This window comes from Castor canadensis, chromosome 12, assembly GCF_047511655.1.
Source record: "Castor canadensis chromosome 12, mCasCan1.hap1v2, whole genome shotgun sequence".
Classification (NCBI taxonomy): domain Eukaryota; kingdom Metazoa; phylum Chordata; class Mammalia; order Rodentia; family Castoridae; genus Castor; species Castor canadensis.
In genome coordinates this window covers 41,857,764-41,881,139 of record NC_133397.1, presented here as the reverse complement: position 1 = coordinate 41,881,139, position 23,376 = coordinate 41,857,764, and the positions used below count along the sequence as shown (strand labels likewise).

At 41.7% G+C, this 23,376-nt stretch overlaps 1 protein-coding gene across 7 annotated transcripts in view; it reads left to right on the top strand.

Moving 5' to 3' along the window:
- Lhcgr (luteinizing hormone/choriogonadotropin receptor) overlaps nucleotides 1–23,376 on the top strand; it is a 70,252-nt gene that overhangs the window by 24,022 nt on the left and 22,854 nt on the right. For 5 of the 7 annotated variants that reach the window (XM_074049650.1, XM_074049655.1, XM_074049654.1 and 2 more), the window contains exons 2-6: nucleotides 1,205–1,276; nucleotides 3,275–3,349; nucleotides 6,269–6,343; nucleotides 8,572–8,646; nucleotides 8,735–8,812. In XM_074049650.1, coding sequence (XP_073905751.1) covers nucleotides 1,205–1,276; nucleotides 3,275–3,349; nucleotides 6,269–6,343; nucleotides 8,572–8,646; nucleotides 8,735–8,812 — 375 coding nt within the window. The remainder of the gene's footprint in view (nucleotides 1–1,204; nucleotides 1,277–3,274; nucleotides 3,350–6,268; nucleotides 6,344–8,571; nucleotides 8,647–8,734; nucleotides 8,813–23,376) is intronic. The other 2 variants (XM_074049651.1, XM_074049653.1) reach the window with 1 other exon arrangement.

Here is a 23,376-nt window from a genome sequence, read left to right as displayed (position 1 = left end):
ATCCAATTTCTTTTGATGTCAAAGGGAAATATCCCCTTACCCCACTGTTGAATGGATAAAATAAGGTTACTGGTGAGTGTAGCTTACACTGGTAGCAACTCCCTTCTGACATCTCACTGATTGAAGTCCATTCATCATAGAGGAAGTCTTCTCTCCTCATAGCTAAAGTGGTTTCTGCTATACAGATATGTGGAAGACAGGCAGCATCTCCCATCTCTATTCTCATATTCTTGATATTTACTTCCGACCTGAAATGACCTGATCCATTCCTTTCCTCTCTAGTCCTTAGGCCAAAGTCTTGAACCACTATGGATGCTCAATAAATGGTTGAATGTTCATTCACTAGCTTGCAGAAGCTTTCTTCTGAGTTATCTCAACCTCAGGTTCCTTTGACACTCATGCTTCATCCTACACTGGCTTTGCTATGGCTGACTATCACTCTCTTCCTAACCCTCATGCCCTACACAGCTTTTATCTCAATTTGAAGAATGTGTAGGTTGTTACTATGACTGTGAATGTCTGAAGGAAACGCTCTCATAGACATCCCCCAAATGACATGAGATGCCCAAGTGAATTAATCATAGGAACAAAGTGGTCTGAGTAGGGTAATATTAAAGTAGGCTGCCCATAGGAGATAGTGTAGGTCAAGATAGAAGTAGTTCTCAGTGAATCTCCCTTTCTCCTACCTGTATGTTTTCCAATTGTGGTTCTACTATTTATTTCTTCACTCTGCCCAAAATAGCTTCTTGTCTACCCTCCCAACTAAGTCTGGGCCACTCTGGAACTACTTAGTAACTGTTTACTTCATGCCAAGCCCTGCCCTTAACATGGACTATTCTGATTAATCCCCAAAACAATCCTGTGACATAAGAAATATTATTCTAATTTTATTGATGAAGAAACTTAAGCAGAGTACTTTAGTACTTTAGTACTTGAGTATGTAATACTGAGCATTACATACTCAAGTAGTGGGACAATGGGGATTTGATCCCAGGTGTGTGCATCTATCCCAACACCATGACCTTAACCACCAAATTAACACTCTCTTTGATAAAGACCAGAATGAGTCATGGTACATCTCTCTATTAAGCATTTTGTTTAACTTTGTAGATACATATGCACACATTTTATTCATGAATTTAAAAGGCACTCAGTCTTAAACCTTAAACTCTTGACTTTTCCTTTTTTTTTTTTTTTTTTGTAGATCACTCACCTATCTCCCTGTCAAAGTAATTCCATCTCAAGCCTTCAGAGGACTTAATGAGGTTCTAAAAATGTAAGTAGATACTGCCTAGCAAAAGACATTCATAATTGAAATAATGATTTTTTTTCTAAGTAGAAAAAAAAAAAACAAATTGAAAGGGGATAATTTTTTAGGAGAGAAAATGTGTTTAGGAAACCCAAGTATTTTTATCTTTGTAATACAAATAATATTTAGCTGCCTTTGAAGACATGGTATGATTTTTCAAGAGTCATTAAAATCCAGATAATTAACCTTGTTTCAAAGAATTGTATGCATTTTTGATAAATGATGATATACTTTTTAAGTAGAAAAGAGTTAGATTCCAATCACAAAAATTCCCTTTAGGTTAGAGTAGTTATTCCCTTATGTCACAATTTTTAATAACTCCCACATAGAAGAAAATGTGTTGGAAGTTTATTATGCACCAGAAGATAATCTTTGTATCTAAAATATAATAAATATATGACAAAAATACAGTATTTATAGCTATATTGATAAAAGGCATTTATCAAAGGTGTAAAGCAGCTTGATAATGCACTGTGATCTCATGTTTGTCAGATATAACTTCAATCCTTTGTCCCTGGGTTTTTGGGTTCGGCCAAAAACTCTATACATGGAGACAGGACTTTCTCAGGAAAGAGAACTTTCCAGCATCCTCCTGAATGTTATCCTGAATCTCATGACCATTTCTTTCCCATAGGGCATCGCTAATCTCAACAATCTACTAGACTTTCAAGCTAGATTTGCATATCCAGAGAAGATGTTTCACTGTCAATCTTAGCTTTTGGGGGAACCTCTCCTGGCCCTTTGGGTATTAGCAAGTTATGAAAATATTAAAAATAACTCCTCCAGAATAGTGTGCATTATAGGAAATTCACTACAGATTACAGACATGTCAGTTTGCTTAAGTCTAACACACACTTTCTGCTCTCAAGTTAAAATGTTGAGTTTTGATAACTTTTGATGCATTAACACCTCCTACTAAGAAAAGCAGCCATAGTTAAATAAGCAAACTATTAAGTAGGAATAAGATGAAGCAGCCCATGACAATCCATTACTGTGCTGTTTGGAAGAGATACAAACTGCCGTAGGCTCTGTCTTTCTGTGGGCTAAAGCTCTCATAAGTCTGAAGCCTTCAGTGAATATTAACCTTGTACTCACACAAGTGTATAGCTGTGACTTTGCAATTAGGAGCAAACGGCAGCTTCTGTTGGGGTTTTAGGGTAACACTGACATTACCACCATGCTTGGGGATGGTATGTGACAAAACTGATTTCTTTACCTTTGTGTCTTTTTAAAAAAAAAAAATCAATTTAATAACTATTCTATGCATCCATTTATTCATTCACTCCCTAACTATGCACCAGGCAAAATGAAGTCACTAGGGATTCAGAAGGGAATAGAAAATACTCTTGGTCCTCAGTTCGTCCAGAATAAGAAAGACAGTTAAAGAAAAACATAATTACAATCCACAATGGATGCCATGTGTAGGAGTGTTAATCACTTTGAAGTGCTTCAGAAGAAAGTTTTGAAAGACCAAGGGTTAAGAAGTATGAAACAACTAATTCAATCCAAATTGAAGCATCATCAGAGTGATGGAATTGGGACTCTAGAGATCCCGGTCCTAGTCTTGAACTTTCATAGAAATGCTATTTGCCTCTCCAGAGCTACAGAATGAGGGAATCTGACCAGATTTACTCAAAGGGCCTGTCCACTTATAACAATGTATGATTCTGAGTCATAGATTAAACAAAAGAAAAGCCTGTCACATGAATGCCAGTTACTGAAACTTGCATTTCAACTGCACCCAGGTTGTAGACACGTCAGTGCTCCTAAAGGGAGATGTTAGCACTTTATGATGTAAGGACAGCTTGAGTGTCCCTGCTTTCTTTTAGAGGGACATGAGGGAGTTCCTAGTTGTGATGGAGCCCCTCGTTGTTGGGTCTCAGACACAGCTCATTATCATGCAGACACAGTCATTTCTTTGATGTTTCTTTCTTTCTTTCTTTCTTTCTTTTTTCTTTCCCCTAGTGAAATCTCTCAGAGTGATTCCCTGGAAAGGATAGAAGCTAATGCCTTTGACAGCCTCCTCAATTTGTCTGAAATGTAAGCATCAGCTAACACATAGTTTATTGCTGTACACTATTACCCTCGCTGGCTGGAGCCCACTCGGTATTTGTATTCAAGCATCCACTGCTAGGAATCCAAGAGGAAAAGACTACAGCAATTACTAGGTCTGGGCAGGCACTAATTTCTCTCACTGCAGTGGCCTGAAGGTTGCCATGGTGACAACTGCTTCTCCCTGGGAGCAGTATAAACTCTGAAACATCACAACACAATGTTGGAAATTAAAATTGACATTGTAAAGTCCTGCTGAATAGTTCTTGCCTTATGGAAGGGAGGGTATGGAGTATTTGGGGTGGTTGGAAAACTCGAAAAGGAGCTTAGAGATCATGAATTGGTTCACTGGGGGTGTTCTAGCATACTCATTCTTTTAAGGAAGTGCTTCTTGAGTACCTACCATGAAACGTCCTGTGTTGAGCCTGTGTATGCTGGGCTTTTTGTGCTTGGTGTTGTTATTGTGATGTTTTAGAATTAAATCTTTCCAGATTATCATTTCCCCTCAACTCACAAAGAGGATGGGAGAAGATTGGCTCAATTCAGTTTTCATATAATTAACCTGTGGCCCAAAGAGGTTACTGACTTACCTAATGTCACACAACAAGTTAATGCAAAAGCTGGACTAGAAACCAGGTCTTACAACCCAGACCTCTTACCACTGCCATATGTGGTTTCAACCTGAGCCTCTGATAGAGCGATAAAACTCTCCTGCGGGAGAGTCAAAAGTCATGGAAGGAAGTCATCAGCACCAAGGGTTTTTTGAGCTCTTGTGTTTGGCATTTCCTTTAGGGTATATCATAAATTCTACCCTGCACAGTGGAATAATTATCCTTTTTGTTCAGGGGAAAGAATGAAGGCTAAGAGAGGTGTACAACCTGACCAATGTAAGACTTTAGACAGTAGCAGGGCTGGTATTCAACCCCTAGCTTATCTTTCTTAAAATCTTCTGCATTTCCTACTATATTACCAGGAATCTATATAAATGGTCCAATGAGTAATTATCTAAAGAAATAATTAGTGAATAAATATGTTACTACCTGTCAGGTGTCCAGTCCTGGGCCATCTGCTGCTGAAATGCAGAGAAGTTAAAATACAAATGTTCACCAGATGACAATGTATCTAGGACAGTGTAACTCAACAATTACAGAAAAATCCAAAGTCATAGGTATTTAAGTGCAGAAGGTACAATCTGGACTTGGCTGTGAATTGAATTGCACATAGAGCTCATGACAGTTGTAGATGACAGTGCTGTCCCAGACCTGAAAATCTGCAGTTTTAATAGACTTTCTGGGTAACACTGAAGCACAGCTTATGTTAAGAACCACCAGGGACAGCTAATGATAAAGAAAGCTTCCTGTGATGCAAAGCAACATTTATCATCAAAAAGAAAAATAAAGCTCTCTAAAGGGAAAGTTTATGGATTCCCACAGAGCTCTGAGACTTGACTGTTAGCACCACGTAGACTCTCTGCTTTGTTCGCAGCTATAGCCCCTGTATCTGCAACAGTACTTGGCCCAAGTAGTGCTCAATAAATGTTTGTGGAATTAATGAATGTTAACTGGTCTAAGATGAGACCCTAAAAGATCTTTAATAGGTAAAAGTCCCTTCCATCTTACTCATATAATGTCTTATCTGGCCTGTGATTGCTTGACCCGATTGTGGAAAAAATGATCACCACAAATATTACTCACATCTGAAGAATCAGATACCTATTTCCGTATTTTTTAGTGGAAACAGGCATCAGTGGTAGATAATTGTAGTGTGGTGAATAAACGTGGAGTCACATCAAAGTTCTGCTACTTTCAGCTATGTGACTGATGACATATCATTTGCCTTCCTGATTTCAGCTATAATAATCACTAACACTGGTAGAGGTCTTATTATGAACTCCATACCTACTTTTACTCCTCAAAACCCCCCTAAAAGGAAACTGAGACACAAAGAGAGTTAAGTGACATATCCACAGTCATATAATTAATAAAATCAGGATGTAAAACCAATCTGACTCCAGAGTACAGATTCCTAAGAGTACACTATATTTTCCCCATAGAACAAGAGTAACTATCATATCCTCAGCTGCTTGTTGCCAGGGTTAAGAGAGTCACCACATTTATAGGCCTTTCATTGATCCAAAGTAGATAGGACTCAACAATTGGGATTACTGTTTAAAGGGACATAGTCATTGATAGTAACACCCCTGAGTTGTTATAGCTGCACTTTTATATTTTTCAAAGCCCTCCCTCAGATTATCTCAACCTATTCTATTACTCAAAACTTACCATTCTTGAAGGAGGAAGTATATGTAATATTATTATTCCAATTTTACAGGAGAGAATGGTAACTCAGAGAAGCTGGGAGGCTGGGCATCATCACACAGCAAATTATCTACAAAATGAACATAAAATTCCAAGAATCTAAACCCCTGGCCTCTGCCCTGTGTGGTTCTACATTTTAGGTGCCCACCTGGATAACCACTCAGTGTGGTCGCCAGCTCAATATGAAGAGGACTAGCTTGCCTACAAGGGAGAGTGACTAACTTGCTCATCTCTCCTCCTGAGAGGAGAATCTCCCAGAGTGCAGGCTTCACAGCAGGGCAAGCTATACTTGGCCAGAAGCCCTGAATGTTGGTGCTGTCTGGTGGGGAACGGTGGGAGAAGGGATGTCAGAGATGGACTCCCAGCTATGAACCCTCTTCAGAAGGTTTGAGCAGAGTTTTCTGGGAACAGCCAATGGGTCCTCACCAAGCCATTCCCATCCCAGAGTTTCAGGAGCTCCTCTCAAGCATATAAAACTCACTTGATTTTGTTGATGCCATTCTCATCCAGCAATGCCTGTGACCAGTCTCATGCATTCCAACAATACGCATCTATTAAACACCTGCTGTTTTCCCCTTTCTCTTTACAGACTGATCCAGAATACCAAAAACCTGGTGTACATTGAGCCTGGTGCATTTACAAACCTCCCCCGGTTAAAATATCTGTGAGGACTTTTCCTTTTTAAGCTTTTGGGGAGGGAAAGATGGGTATTTGGTGAAAATCAAAACTATTAAAGGGTTGAGAAGCATTTTTTGCATGTTCCTCCTCTTTAGCCTTCTAATATGGGGGTGGGGGTGATACTAGGTCTCAAACTCAAGACCTTGTACTTTCTAGGCAGGCACTCTGTTCATTTGAACCATGCTCCCAGCCCATTTTTGCTTTTTTAGTTGTTTTTCAGGCAGGGTTTTTTATTTTGTTTTTGTTTTGGGGTTTTTTTGGTTTTGGTGCGGCAGACTGCCATCTTCCTTAGTTCTGCCTCCCAAGTAGCTGGGATTACAGGTGTAAAACATCATACCTAGCTAGGCTTCTGATTTAAATTTAATCAGCATTTCTTGTCAGTCACCACGCTGGGTGGTCTCATGTACATGTAAGCAGTTCCCAACGTTTTCTCTGTCATAAACACCTGAGAACATCACTCCTTTTCAGTGATTTTTAAAGCTGAATGGGAATGGAGGGGAGAGGGGTCACAACACTTCAAAAAGGGCAAATCAGAATTTCTCCATTGAGTGGATAAAAGATGAAGGTGGAAGAGGCAATTCTGGTGTGACCCTTGTTACTGGTTGCAAATTATGTATTGCCTTATCTCATTTGTTCATTCACCAAGTAAAAACTAAATTTTAAAGTACCACAGTGAGGTAGGCACTGTGCCATATAAACGACATCATTATTTTCTATTTTTCATTGTCTTACCAAGTCTACAGGCTAGCATGAGAAATTTGAGTACTACCATAATGCAATAGCAATTGGCCTTGCCAGGAAAGCCAAAATTCCTGAAATTTGATGCAATCTATAAATTCATCACTTTGGTTTTCCCATATATCAAGTCATCCCTATTCACACAGAAAGATTTACATCCTACATATGTGTATGAATATATATATTCATGTATATTCCATCATATATATATATATATATATCCTAAATTTTATTAACTCCTCAGAGGATGCAAAGTCCACTCCCAAACACCACCAAAAGAAAGAAAAAGAAAAGCAGAGGAAGAAGGAAAGGACATCTCTCTGGTGATCCACACATCAGTTTTGCTCCAGGTCTTGCAGGAGCTGCTGCTAGAGCTGGCATAGCTCTTTCAGCTGCTCCTACACTGGATGATTCCAAACCCAGGTGTTCTCCTTTTCCCAATATCCAGGAAACATGGGAATGCATAAACATACTGCCGCATCAAAACTTTGGAAAAAGATAAGAATATCCAAGAACCAAATTTGACCACTGCAGCGCCTTACTAAGAGTTATATTAAAGAGCATTTTCACTCAGAAGTGTGGTATTCCTCCAGTCCAAGTCCACACTGCAATCTGAGCCCCCTGCCATCAGCGCCTGGATTCAGTGTGATCTCCTTTATCTCATTTGTTCATTCATTCAAATGAACTGCTGATAAAGAGGAGAATGAAAGAGCCAGAAGAGAACTCTGGCTTTGTTTCACTGTCACCAGGGTGCCAGAGCCCATGTCTGGTGAATTTAAAACTCAGTTGGGGGAAATTCAGATGACTGCTCCCCTCTGAGGGGGTTCTATTTGTATAATAAAATATTCTTTAATTTCATATATACTTAAGCCTCTCTCTGTCCTTTGGAGGTTAAACAAAAGGCAGGAGAAAAGAGAGTAGCTTTGAGTGGCTCCATACACCAAAAGAATATTCAATGGTTTCAATGAGATACAAGGAAGAGCTTTCTGATTGCAAAGTAGCTAAATAAAGGAAATTTTAAATAATGAGTGGTATGGATTTCTCACATGAGATTAATCTTCCTGAAATGTTTGAATTAAACCTGCTCCAAAGGAGAGGGATGCTTTCCAGAACTATCAAAAGCATGGATTAATTACCAGAAGGAAATGGAAGGCAATACAATAGGGAAGTGCAATGGATTTAATAGGAAAAGACAGGCTGGAAATACAAATAGAAAAGACCTAAAAGCTTGGTCCCAGCCCCTAGATCTCCAAAGAGAAACTATTAAAACACCACTTCCATAGCAGTAGGAGTCTTTCAATTCTGACAGTCCTCATCTCCTAAAAGTATGACTGATAAAACCAAACTCAATATTTTTCAATTTAATGGGAAAACAGTATTTGCAAATTGCTTTCTACTCCTTTGTATCTTTATACCTTAATGACAATCATTTTTACTCACTCTCTCCCCACAAACCCACCCTGTCCCGAATCACAGAAGCATCTGTAACACAGGCATCCGAACACTCCCAGATGTTACGAAGATCTTCTCCTCTGAATTTAATTTCATCCTGTAAGTGCCAGGCTGATTGCTATGCATAACAGTTTCCTACTTGCAGCTCAGATTTGGAAAGTAAATATTTCTCATTTCTTTTCTCAAGGGAAATTTGTGATAACTTATACATAACCACCATACCAGGAAATGCTTTTCAAGGGATGAATAACGAATCCATCACACTGTGAGTACACTCTTAGATTCTCATTCTGCCACTCCTGCTAGTCTCACTTTTAGCTTGAGGTGAGACTTTTCTCTTGTTTTCTTTTTACTTGTTTACTTTTCTTGTTTTCTCTTTAGTCACTGTTTACATTCTTCTTGACCTAACTTGCCAAGGGTAAGAGGAGGATCACAGCCAGGACATACATTCACACAGTAACTAACCAATCAGTTCAGCTACAATTAATCAAATGGGTCCTGAGAATTTTCAGTATTGTTTTCAACTAGTAAACTTGTTTTCTGAACCAGCGTAAGTGACTGAGGCTGTGACGACACAGCCCAGTGGGGAGGCAGCTGCCCTGGTTAATAGAAATTTCAAGCTTTTGACTGAGAGAGTTTGGAAGGATATTTTCCAAGTAGGTAGAGTAGTTCATTAGTGGACCTTGCTCTCTCCTGTTTTTTCACTTTCCCCTTGGGTCTCTCTTTGTTTCCGAAGCAACACCACTTATGCCTATCCCATGTATCCCTTAATACTAAAAAATAATGTGATTCCTTTTGATAGTAACTAGTCAGGTTACCAGGACAGGTCCTGTCCTTTCATGATGCTTCCAAAGAGTTGCTATTTAAAGTATGGTCCATGAATCATCATCTTTAGTATCTTCTGAGAGCTGATTAAAACTAGACTCTTAGACCCAGCCCACACCTACTGACCCAAACCTGCATTTTCACAGGGTCCCAAGAGATTTGTATGTTCATCAAAGTTTCAGGAACACTATAGTAGGACAGCTCAACCTACTATTGTCATAATACACCTGCCTGACTTCCTTCTGTCTGAAATGCCTCCATCTATTTTTCACAGGGGACACCCTCCTTTGTCCCATTAAAAAGCAGCATCCTGGGCACCACGACTCATTTCTTTATCCCTCAGCCCAGCAACCCATATTCGATGCTGCCCCACACATCCACATTCCTCTCACTCTTTCTGCTTTGGTTACAGCCTACAGCAGGATTGTAATGAAGCAATGAGCTCACCCTTAAAGAAAAAAAAAAATCATGAATTAGAATGCCCTGAAATGAAGAGATAGAGTGAAGCAAGAGAAGAGAACATCTTAGAGGACTCTCTTTTCTATCAGGGGATCCTAAAAATTGGTATCAATGGTAGACTGCATTTGTATTGTACCTTTACTTTGGGTAGACACAATTTTTCACATATAATGTCACATTACAAAGCTGGAATAATATAGTCCCAGCTCAAAGTACTGCAATAAAAAGAACCAAAAATAATTTTGAAATAACTCAATTTTTTTACCTATGACTCTTGAACCCTGGTAAGGAGTCTCTGTAGAACTTAGAAATGCTTCTCCATAGTCTTTCTACTCCTGCCACTTCCTGCACACACCACAGTTTACAAAGCGTGCCCAATAGGCTGGCTGAGTGACTCAGTGATAGAGCTCCTGCCTAGCAAGTGTGAAGCCTGAGTTCAAATTCCAGTGCTGCCAAAAAAAAAAAAAAAAAAGTGTATCCTAGTCACCACTGCATAAGAAACCTGGAAGTACTTGTACATCATGTCTCTAAGTTCCTTGTTTCTATATGGTATTCACAGTGTGAACTCTGAGTGAGGAGACACCACAGGCCTTAGGGTCTGGGGTCTTGCCATGTCTTTATTGAGAACACAGACATGATAATAGTCATGTCCTCAAGAAACTCATAATCTCAATGGAAGCAGGAGCCATGAAATAATGAAAAATATAATGCAAGCCAGTAGATATTTGCTGTGAGCGTGTGTGATACACAGAAGGAAATGCTCAGAGATGTCCTCCTAAGCTGAAGAAGCCTTCAGAGGCTGCACTGGGGAGCTGAGACTTGAGTTAGACCTCACAAAATCAGGAACATTTGTAGGGTAACATGTGGTAAGGGCAGCTAGCTTTCATATGGCACTTATTAAATGACTGCACGCTTGTAAGTACTTCTACAAACTCATTTAAATATCACGGCAATCTTCAACTCTACTTTTAGTTGAAGAAACCAAGACACCAAGAGGTTAAGTATCCAAGACCAACATTTGGACCCACACAATATGGCATGTTCTCAACCATTCTGTGGTGCCACACAGAGAAAAGGGGCTCAGGGGACTCAAGTAAGGAGACAGCATGCCCACCAGGGCAGCCATGGGAAAGGGAGAACAGGTGAGGCACACCTCTGGGAGCAGATATCCTGCCTAAGGAATGGGAGATGAGTTTAAACAAATAGCTAGGATGAAAGGGATGCTGGATTACAGGGGGCCTTGAATGCCAAGATAAATGGGATAAGGCTTGGAGGAAACTCCAAAAAAACAAAAACGTAAGAAGAAACCACCCAATAGGACTGTGCTTATTCAAATGTCAAAAGACCCAAGACTCCCATCCAATTTTGACCTAAATCTCAAATAATCAGGAATAAATTAGCACTCCTCCTGGGTGGATGTACAGTGGTGGGAGTGGTGTGAAGCAGGAGTGAACGGGCAGAGACACAGGGATGTGTTGAGATAATTCATAGAGAACTATGAGCTCACAAAACAGGGCTACCACACCAAACTCAAAGAGAAACCCAAGAGTCATTTCCACACACCATGTTTCAGCATGTGTGTACAGAACTGCGTGGTATTCTTTTTACAGGGCCATTAACTTACGTTGGTTATGATTTTAGGAGGAATAGTGTATGTTAGCAGGGTGTAATTCCCCACCTCCTAAGTTAATGAGAATGCTGGTCTATCCCTCCCAGACAGCCTGGGGCCATTGTGCTTCCTCCCCCTCCTGCTCTTGGCCCTTCATCTGGAAGGGAGTGATTAGTCATTTGCTTGGCACTTGTTCTCAGCTGAATAGGCCATTCTGTAAGTGAAGGAGCATGTGGAGTACCCTGCTGGATAAAGGGTATTACACTTAAAGAGGAAAGCCTTATTTTCCCAGCTATAAAGTTCAACTCCTTAATTAGAAAATAGTGAAAGCAAGCCTTCTCTTTTCATTATTAGGAGTATTTGAGATTTTGCTTTTAGTGGAACCTGTTCTGCCCTCCCCACCCAAATCTTTACCAACTGTGAGCTCATTTAATGAGAACAAAACAGTTCACTGGGCACCAGAGAAGCTCTGTGGGACTAATGCTAAAACTATGCATTATCTTTTATGCCCCTTTATAGCCACTGTGGCTTTTCATTAAATTTCCTCAAGAGGACACCTTGACATGTCTCCCCTGCTCCACCTTTCAAGTATTCTGGACTGTCACACCAATCTCACAAAGGAGACAACCTTGGGCCGAGTATGGTAAAATACACCTGTAATTCCAGCTACTCAGGAGGCGGAGGTAGGGGGATCATGTCCAGGCCACCCTGGGCAAAAGCCCAAGACACTCTCAAATCAAACTACAGCAAAAAAGTGCTGGGTGTTAGAGCACCTGCCTAGCAAGCCTGAGGCCCCAAATTCAATCCCCAATACTGAAAGAAAGAAAAAAAAAAAAAGACAACTTTGATACCTGAACTCCACAAAGATAAGAAAAGGCCATGCAATACTTTTCCAAGGCCCTTCATAGAAAGAGTGTCTTGCAAAGCATAACAAGATTCCTGACTGCACTCATGACAAGCTACACTAGAAAGACTGCTAAGCAATGAAACAGGAGACTTCATTTTTGTCCTGCCTTCATGTCAAACCAGCGTCAGTCAAGTCAGGCTTGGAAAGTCAGGTCTGTCTCTGTCTATTCAGTGGCAGTTAAGGGTTCCTTGTGCAGATCCAATCATACCGTGTCAACTACACAGTTACCACAATTAACCAGAGCTAAAAGTTACAACTCAGCAACCCAGAGAAAGTCAGTTGAACCATCCTGAAAACACTATGCCTTATCACCTCCTTTGAAATACTTTCTATTTTAAATTTTTCACTGACAAATGACTACATTTGTCTTTCCACTGCCTAATAGAACAGTATGACAAACACCTCTACCCCTTACCCAGATTCACCAACTATTTATTAACAGCGTGCCACATCCACTCCATCCCTATACAGGAGAAGGCACATCTTCCTTTTTCCAAACCATCCAAGTCTATAGACACTGTGAGATTTCATCCCTAAACACTTCAGCTTGCATTTCCGCCACCCAGAGACATTCTACACAACTCTACCACCGTTACCCCAAAGAAAAGCAACAGGAATTCAATTACATCATTTAGCCTACAGTTTATATTTAAATTTAAAAGTCTTATAGAGATTTTTTTTAACTGAGAATCCAGACAGTGTTTATATTTGCATCTTTGCTGTTTTGTCACTTAGTCCTCTTAACCTAACCTCCTATTGCTCTAGCACTCCTTGAACTGTCCCTGTGACTTCCTCTGGTGTATATGACACTGAATCCTTTGAGGAGCTCAGGCCCATTGTCTGGATGCATCTGACTGTCTCACCATGACTGTATTCAGATCAAACATTTCTGCACAAACACTGCAAAGGCAATGGATGCTGTATTTCTCTCACTGCATCAAACCAGGAAGTACATTGTGTTACGCTGACCCACTACCTGGTGACTTGCTTAAGGTTTAGACTTGCAGACCTCTGAAAAGAGGTAAAGATACATTTCTCCCTTTGCTGTTTATAAGCTAACCATGGTGAGATATTCTGAGCTGCTATGATATTCAGTTAGCCAACAACTTTTCAGCATCTGTTAATTATTCAATTATTACGAAATGGTCACTTTTATATTCTGTCATTCCTCTGTATTTATTAATCAGCTCTTCTATTTTTAAAAAAGATAGATGCTTCCTTTGTTGTTCTTTTCTTTTTCTTCCTCTTTCTCGCACTTGTCTCTTTTTAAGTGTCACTGTGGAATGTGGATTTCTCAAAAATTTTCTTCAATATATTAGAATCCATTACTGTCATCATTCCTTTTGATGCCTGTCACCCTTATTGCTACATATGGTAAAGTCATATAAGCTGACATGAACTTCGCTGAGGTGGAGGGGAACATGAAAACTCAGTGCTGCTTAAAGACAGGAGGCTCACCCAGTTGGGGGCAGGAATCGTTTTTATAGAGACTGTGAGCCCCACAGAAATGTGGGGGTCCTGAAGTATATTCAAAACTAGGGTCAGAGCAGTCAGTGGTGACTGGGAAGCAGTGATCCAGCCAGCCACTGCCAATGCATCTTGACTTTCATTCAAGTCAGATAAGAGAAGACTAAGGCAAAGTGCCACATGAGGAAGCATATGTTGACTATGGGATCCCTCTTCTTTTGGGTGCTATGTCTGTGATCTAAACTGCTATGCATTGTTTTTCTGCAGTAAGGCCACTTTTTGAGAACATGAAGATTTATAAACAAAATTTTCTTCATTGAGATCATCCAAAAACCAGGTGGCCACACGATACAAGATATTCTGTACTGTTAATAGAATCCCAGAAGCACTTGCAGGGCTCCCAGGAATATTTGAATTTCCTCATAAGGCAGCATTAAAAAATAGAGTACATCTATGATTAATTTCTAAAGCCCAAATCTTATTTGGAATAAAAAGATGCTATTTTCTCTATTCAATTCACAATTAACTGACATTTGAATAGAGAACCTAGACAATGCTTGTAAGTGAGGGGCGGCTAGCATGATGGAGGGGTGAGGGGGGAATTTCCATGTCTGCACTGCCAGAATCCTCATGGCACAGGGAGCCCCCTTCATTTCAATCTGACACCAGGGAGACTTGGAAAATCTCATCTGAAGTGACTCTCCAGATGTTTTCAAAGGACATTGAAGGCATCAAGCTGGCCTGACAGCATGAGGTCTCCCACTCACATTTGTAATTTCTCCAGTATAAGGAAGCCTCTCTTTTAACCAAAACAAGGCAGTCTTCCATTGTGGGCGACTGATAAGAACAGAGGGGATTTGCTGCTGAAAATGAAACAGTGAGCCATTTTATCAGGACCCAGGCTATTAAAAAAAAAAATGAAAATCCTAACTGGAAAAGCACCCACTACACTAGCACATTAGGGGGACCCAGGCCACTACCCTGGCCCACTCTGCCAGAAACAAAAAGACCCAATGTCAGTGGAGGAAAGGAACAATTCAATTAAATAGGCTGTCTGCAGTTCATAGAAATCCTTCCTAGAGCATGCAAAGGGAGTTCCTTCCTCTCCAGCCAGAGGACCGACCTATAGGACAATATAGGACCAATGTGTCATGCCAAGCATTTACTCTGTTCCAGAACGTACTTCTATTATATAACATATGTTTACTCTAAATCCTCACAACAGCTTTATGAGGTTGATACTATTAGTATCATCCCTAGTTTGAGATTGATAAATTAAGGCATGAGAGGTTAAGTAACTTGCCCCAAAAAACTCAGGTTACAAGTAGCAGAGCTGGCATCAGAGACCAGGCAGCTGGAATCAATGCCTGCAGACTTAACCACAAGTCTGTACTTAGAGCAATGATATATGAATTCAACAAAAATGGATAAAATCCTAATTTCAAAACTAGGATCAGGCCACACAGAGGAGTGAAGGGGAGGATCATCCAGACAACAGCAAGCAGCTTTGCTTTGCTAAAAACAGAAGAGAGCAACTTTTCTTTCCTTATTTATTTATTTATTTATTTATTTGGTAGTGCTAGGGATGGAATCCAAGGCCTTGCATGTGCTCAGAAAGCTCTCTACCACTAAGCTATATTCCTAGTTCTACATTTTGTTTGGTGGTACTGGGGTTTGAACTTGTTACATGCTGGTGTCGAGGGTCCTTGTCTTCACAGGCCAGGGAACTGGCTCGTGAGGCAGCTGAATGATGAGCCAGTATATAAAGTAGGATTTATTAGAGAGAGAGGAAAGGCTACAGCTAAGATACTGCAGCAGAGCCCGAAACTGGTGGCTCGCTGCCCAGGTGAAGGCTGAGGTTTTTATGGACATTCTAACTCTGGGTTAGGTTGGTTTTTCTCATTGGCCATGGATTTGTGGGCTTTCTCAGGTGAACTGGTTTGGTTTGCACCTTTATTGGGGGAGGGGAAACAATCTTGAGAGCATTTTGCTCATCAGCCCTGTGGGAGATCAGTATCTCTCCTTTAGGATGCAGGAATGCAGGCCTCCATCTTCTCAGGATGTAGGAATGATATTGCTCTCCATGGGGAACGGGACACTCACTCATCTGCCTTAGGTCTGTAGACCCAACAAATACCCCCTCTGAGAGAAGCACCCAGCTGCTACTGGGGAGAGGGGCGATGATGACTCATCTAGCTGCTTCTTGCTGACAATGGGGCACCAGGGGGATAGGGGAGAGGGTACTTGTCTCGGGGGTTGACCCGTGTAGTCTCTAGGGGCCCCCCAGTAGAAAGGGATGGAGGGCTCATGCCTAGGCAGAGGTGAGTATTCCTTGACTAAAAAGCTGGAGTTTGATCCGTTGGACCTGTTGAGATATAAATCTGGAGAGAGCATTTATTATACAAGACCCAAATGGGAATATTAGTAGGAGCATTAAAAAGGTGTCTGGTAAGGGTTGCATATCTAGGGATCCAGATTCTGCAAAATCCTGTAACTCCCAAGAAAATCTTAAACTGCTTTATGGTATGGGGGAGTGGGAAATGGGGGATTGGGTCAATTCCCTCATGACTCAGGGAGTGAGTCTGTCCCTTTAAGACCACACCTAGGTAGGTGAACTGTGGGAGGCAGGGGCTGACTGTCAGGATTTAGGTTAAATGTAACACTTTTGGGTAAAAGAGAGCTTTAGCTCATTATTTTATACAAGTTGACACTTTTTTAACTTTGTATATGTTTGTACCATATTTAGATAAAGTATAGACACCACACAGTTATAAGGTGGTCATTTAAGACACATGAACAAATACATAAATGAACTCTGATTTAGTAGTAGTTGAAGCTTGACAAGATCAACAGAAAACACAAGTAATTACTTTGATAAAATCTTTCCTTATAACAGTTTTCTTTTGTAGATGTTACTTAGAGCAGAACAATATTAAGATAACCTTGTTATTTATAGACATAGAGAATTTGATTTTAGTTTGACATGACCCTAAAAATCTTTTAGGCAACTCTTAGATTATAGTTAATTTTAACTTTATCATACACTGCAGCTTTTATTATACATTTCTAAGATTTACTCAGACCTTCATATAACATTTTAAGCCCTTTGATAGTTTGTCCTTATCCCTCCTCTCCATATTTGAAACAATCTTTAGGACAAATCCTTTTTTATAAAGTCCTTTCTCATCCAAAAAAAATTACTTTTTCCTTTAATTTCTCAAAAAATACACTCAATACCTATCTATATCCTTTCCACTTGTTTATTTTGTAACTTGTATTTTAAAATTAACTTTTATAAGACTTTTAAATTTATTATATGGGTTGGAGCAACTGATTAGTAGCCCTTGTTTTTTTTAAGGAATTTATGATAGGCATAAGGCCTCTTGATCCCTCAGGCTTGAGGGGATTTTTTTTGGGGGGGGGGTGTGGAAACTGTGAGGGAATCTTTGAGTTTTTTTTTAATAGGGAGGGCTTGCCCTGGCTCACCCTACAATCATCCCATCAGTCCACAGTGTGGAATCTATTTGTTCCTGAAGGAGGGGGCAGCAGAGATAGCTGCCTGAGGGGAGGAGAATTTGAGCTTTTAGTTGAGACAGTAAATCCTGTCCCAGCAGGGATACTGGAGTTTCAGGAACTATGAGGAAAGAGTGACAAAGAGGAGGTCTCCCCAAGAGCAGGCCAGAGGCCGGGTAAAGTAGCACTCTAGGGGATGGCCAGATATGCCCCGAAGATAACCTTGTCATTGGACTGGAGAAAGGTAAAACAGAGAAACATGCTCCACTGTCTAGCAGAACAATGACCTTTCACTTTTCTGCCATTATGGCTACCCCGAGGCTCTTCAACATGGATGCCAAGAAGTGGAGTGTGGACAGGAGGCCAGGACCCATCAATACATAGGGGGTGGCACCTCACCTTCCATCTAGAGACAGGAGCACTTAGACCTCCAGTGGTTACCTTTGCAGAGAGGGCAGGGTCCCGGTTGGGGGTGGGGCTGTCTCCTGTGCTGTCCCCCTTGAGCATTCTCTGTGGAAGTGCCCCTCCTGTCCACCAAGTTCAGGATGCAGGCCCCAGTCAGATGGGGCCCTCTCTGAGAGGAGCAATGAGGCCATGGTGTCTCTTATCTTTCTCTCTGTTAGTAATGTCCCAGTTATAGTATACAGACATGGCTAGTTGTATTAGTTGATCCAATGACTTTTTTCCTTCAGCCACAGACTTTGTTTTTTACGAATATCTGGGGCTGACTATTAGAAATTTATCTTTGAGGAGAACCTCTCTCACCTGTGACTCTGGGTCCACTGTGGTATGCTTTCTGATAGCATCCTTAAGATGCTATAGAAAGGTTAGGGGGTTTTCTTCAGGTCCTTGCTGCACTACAGTTACCTGGGAATAGTTTAGAGGTTTGACTTTGGTCCTTTTTAGCCCTTCCACTATGAGATGGATTAAGTGGCATCAACACCATTTATCCTCCTCACCCTTTTTTTTGGATTTAGCTATGCTGGGGAATTGAACCCAGGGCCTTGCATGTGCTGGGCAGACACTCTCCCACTGAGAGATGTCCTCAGCCCCAAATATCTTTTTTTTCTTTGGCTGTACTGAGATTTGAGCTCAGGACTTTGTGCCTGCAAAGCGGCACTTTACTGCTTGAGCCATATCACCACCCCTTTACCATTCTGATTTTCAGTGTGGACCTGTCAAGGGTACTGCCTGTGCCTGTGTAGGTAGGTACATTTATTCCCTCATTTCCAGGTGCCATGGGTATTGGGGCTCATTATAAATGGTAATCATTTCCAACCTGAGTGGCCTGGGCCAGAACCCATTGCTTTTCTAATGAGGAAAGAGTTTGGTATAATAGAAGCATAATAACCTTTTATGTCAATTTAAAGATTTGGATCACAGAGATAAAGGCTTAAATGTATTGGTCAGGTGCATCAGTATAGCAGTATAGCAGATCTTTTTCTTAATTTCCCTTAGATCTGATAACTGGAAAGGGACAAAGATTTGCCCTCTTCCTACCATTGCCTGTTGAAGGGGGAAGCACCCATTAGGAGGTTATGAATATATGAATATTAGTGTGGCTTAGAAGATAGGGCAGAGGGTGGAGCAATAGGGGTGGGGGTCTTGTCATTGATAAGGGCCTTTTTTGGTCCTCCTTCCCATGTTTATCCTGTGGTTTACAAAGAATGGCCAGTGTCTGAGTATCTAAATAGCAATTGTGGAGCCAATCTGGGTGGCCTCAGAAATGAAAGAAAATTTGTAAAGGGACCTCAGTTTACTTTTTCCTCCCTTTTACAGAAAAGGTCTAATTGGAGTATGGTATTGCAATTTAAGGAACCCTATGAAGGTCACTTCTCTTGGTCACCCAAGGTATACTAAGGCCAGGCCTCAGTACAAAGCTTTCAACATTTCAATAGACAGGCCAGAAGACTGGAAGGGGCAGGTCCCATCTAGAAAGACAATAACAACAATAAACTGGGTTAGTTCCCTTCTTGTCAGCATCCTGACTAGGAATGACCTTACCAATGAGGCCAAGTATCCCTTCTTGTTGGACTGGGAAAGTGAACTGGTCAGGTTAGACCACCTGACCAACACAGTGAGAAGAGAAAAAAAACAAAACGCTAGGATCCTGCTTTTTAGCTAACAGCAGCAGCCTCTTTAATAAAGGCTACCTTTTTAACAAAGGAATACATAGTCTGTAAAGTTAGAGAAGGGCATTCAGAGGGCATCCTGGGGCAATAACAGTACCATAAAGGACGACTAGTGCTAATTTTTGGAGGAAAAGTTTTTATGTTGAGTCCAAAAGTATAGGAAATTTTAAATGAGAAGTTTAGAGACCACAGTTACGCCCATTTTGCTATTTCTGGGACTATAACCTTGAGCTAACAATTGGCTCACGAGGGCTGGGTCAGTCAGGCCCAAGACGTAAGATGGGGCAAGGAACTGGGCTTGAGCAAAGCACCATTGCCCCTTCCCATGCCCAGGATGAGTGATCCCATCCTGCAGCCTGTCATCCTTCCGCCCTTCGCATGTTTTAGAAGGAGTGGCAGCAGGCCGCAGTCCCAGCCTTGTGTGTTGGTGGCTTTGGATGTGTGCTGGCGGCTTTGGATGTGTGCTGGGTCCTCTCTACGGATTCTCTTAGCTATGGCAGGTGTTCCCATTGTGCCCAGGGGCTAGCATCCCTGTGCATGAGTGTGCCTGTTTGCTTTCCCTCCTCCCCTTGTGAGGGCTTAGTTAGGGTGTGAGTGGTGGCTGCAGTTTTTTTTGTAAGCACTTTTGCCTCGCCAGTGCCTAGCAGCTGATTTAAAGTTGCTTTGGACCAAGAGGGCTGGTAAATTAATTGGAATAACTTAAGTCATAAGGTACCATGCTACAAGTTTTTCATAGGAAGCCAGGATCCCAGTAAGCCCAGGGAGGGGAAGACAGAGATAAAGGACAAGGTGAGACCAGGGAGGGAGCAGGATGGGTGTATATTCCAAACTCACTGAAGGAAGCCCACAGTTATTTAGAACAAAAGGGTGAGGCCATTTATCCTGAACTGCTTGGGAAAGAGGAAGGAGAGGCTGAGGGTTGGGGGAAAAGAGAGTTTCCAGGCTCAATGCATGAGGGATTATTGGTCATCCCTGATGTCCAGGTCAATTCTGCCCAAGAGCAGTACTGGAACACTGGAAGCAAGGGTGACCTCCACTCTCGGGCCACAGAAACCATGAAGGAAGCATAAGAGATCTGATTGTCTGTTTGCCACGGACATGGCTGGAGGGGTCCGAGACTTAGCCACCTTTGGAGCCTCAGGGCAGGTCAGGAAGTTGCATCTCCAGCCTTTGGGTGACATCAGGGAGTGCCCTGGCCAGAACACCTTTTTGGCTTGAAGACAAACTTTTCTTTCCACCGGCTGTTTTCGCACCTCCTCTTAAGTGGGTCAGATCTTGAACGAGAGAGAGTTAGCATTTAAGGAGAGGAAAAAGAAAAAGCCTCAGTGCACTGAAGTCGGGCTCTGCCCACATAGCATTGGCAGTGCAGTATAAATCCCCGCCTGGCGTCTGAGTTCCCTCAGATTGCCTGCCTTACAGCTGTAATGGGCTTGGAGCTTTTCCTCAGTTTCCCAAGGGAGAAACCCTCCTTAACCAGAGGGGGGGAGGGGTCAGCCTGAAAGTTCCACCATAGCAAGGCTACGGTGGGGGTTCTCTCCTGGAAAACAGACTCCATTGGAGTGCCGGACACTCATGGTCATATTCCTAGGCAGCTTTCCCAGTTTGGCACAACCTATACCAACCTTGGTTCAGAAGAGATTGGGTCCCTTAGTGGTCACCAAAATGTTACGTGCCGGTGTCAAGGGTCCTTGCCTTCACAGGCCAGGGAACTGGCTCATGAGGCAGCTGAATGATGAGCCAAAGTTGGTATATAAAGTAGGATTTATTAGAGAGAAAGGAAAGGCTACAGCTAGGGAACTGCAGCACAGCCTGGAAGCTGGTGGCTCACGGCACAGGGGAAGGTTGGGGTTTTTATGGACGTTCTAACTCTGGGTTAGGTGGGTTTTTCTCATTGGCCATGGATTCGCGGGCTTTCTCAGGTGAACTGGTTTGGTTTGCACCTTTATTGGGGGAAGGGAACAATCTTGAGAGCATTTTGCTCATCAGCCCTGTGGCAGATCTGTGTCTCTCCTTTAGGATGCAGGAATGCAGGCCTCCATCTCCTCAGGAAGCAGAAATGACAGTGCCCTCCATGGGGGATGGGATACTCACTCATCTGCCTTAGGTCTCAAGACCCAACAAACTTCAGGCTTGCAAGGCAGACTCCCCCCACCCCTCGCCCTTTTTGCTTTGATTGTTTTAGAGATAGGGTCTCACTTTTTGCCCAAGCAGGCCTGGACTGCAATCTTCCTATTTTATGCTTCCCACTATTTCTAGGTGTGTACCACCATGCACACCTTCCATTGGGATGGGATCTAGAAAAAATTTTCCCCCAGGCTGGCCGGGAATCATGATCCTTCCAATCTTAGCCTCCTACATAAATTGGGATGACAGTTGTGTACCATTGCACCCAGCTATTGGTTAAAATGGGATCTTGTGAACTCTCTGCCTAGGCCAGTCTCTGGCTGTGATCCTCCCAATCTCAACCTTCCAAGTATGACAAGCATGAGCTACTGGTGCCCAGCTTCTACTTTTTCCGGATCCACTAGAGATGTAGCTCCATTCCTTAGGAGACAGAGAAAGCATTAAGAGGATCCGACTCTTGACTCTGATCTGAGCAAAGATCATCTGGTTTGCACCAAGGAAAAGACAAGAACTTCACCATAAGAGTTTCCAAACTGGCATTCCTGACCTTTCCTGGTAGAATTTGTTGAAAAAGTTCATATTCTCTGATACTACTCCTAGGTTCCAATGCACTAGGTCTGTGCCACTCCTGGTCAGTAGGTTTGGACAAACAAGTCCAAATGATTCTGATTCAGAGGGTGGAGGAGAATTCTTGAACAAATCATCACCTAGACTCTAAAAAAATCAAATTTCAAAGAAGTTCAGAGGAAAGTGAGGTATGATTCTTTCCTCTAAAAGCCATTTTCATAAAAGAATTCAACCTCCCAAATGACAGGAGATTGACAAAGGGTAATATTCTAAATATAAAATTCTTTAAAAAGTCTCATGGGATTGAGCTGCTAAAAAGGCAAGAAGGTTGTATATAATTACCCAAACGACAGGTACAGACCATGCACCTATCCTTTCATATTCTACAATAGAAAAGGGTAAAAGAAATGTTCAAAATTGGCATCCAATAATCCAGTACAGGTCAGAGTGAAAAGCTAGTGTGGGGAGCTATAAACTCAGAAGAATTCCAGCAGAGAGCACGGGAGAGCAAGGCAGCAAGGAAGGCTTTCTCTACCAGGGAGGCGGAGGCTGACAGCTCCTGCCAACTACCAGGCCTCATGCAAGGCCCCATGTTTGTGGGCTTTTTAATTTAACATGTACTTATTGCAGTGTTTATGGGCTATAGTGTAATACATGTATACAACATAGACTGATTAAACCATGTTAGTTAACATTTCCATCTTTTCATCATTTCTTTTTGTACATCATAAAATATATAACAGGGATTTTAAGAAATACATACAATCCCCTGATTTTTTTTAACTCAATCTAATGAAGAGTCTCTGAGAATTATTTTGTAATCTCTAATTTATATTTACTGAATTTCATAGTTCAAATATCATACTTCAACATGAGCGCCACCTCTATCTATTTGCTGCTTTGTCTCAGGTATGCTGTGGGTTGATGGAAAGAGAGCACACTTGCACACTACATATACACATATGTATTACACATACACACTGTACTCATTCACATATAATGTGAGGTAAAAATCCATGTTTGTTTTATTTAACAAAGGCTAGAGGAGCCTCATGGGCAATAGCAGCTAAGGTAGGAGCAGGTGGAACAGAGCATGTATCTGGCCATTTTCTCAAGTTATTCCCCCAAATCTGTCCTTAACATGGTCATGCAGCTGCCAACAACCCTGGAAAGGAAGCTAGCATCTTGCCAAACACAGAGCTCAATCACATGACTCACCTCAGCCC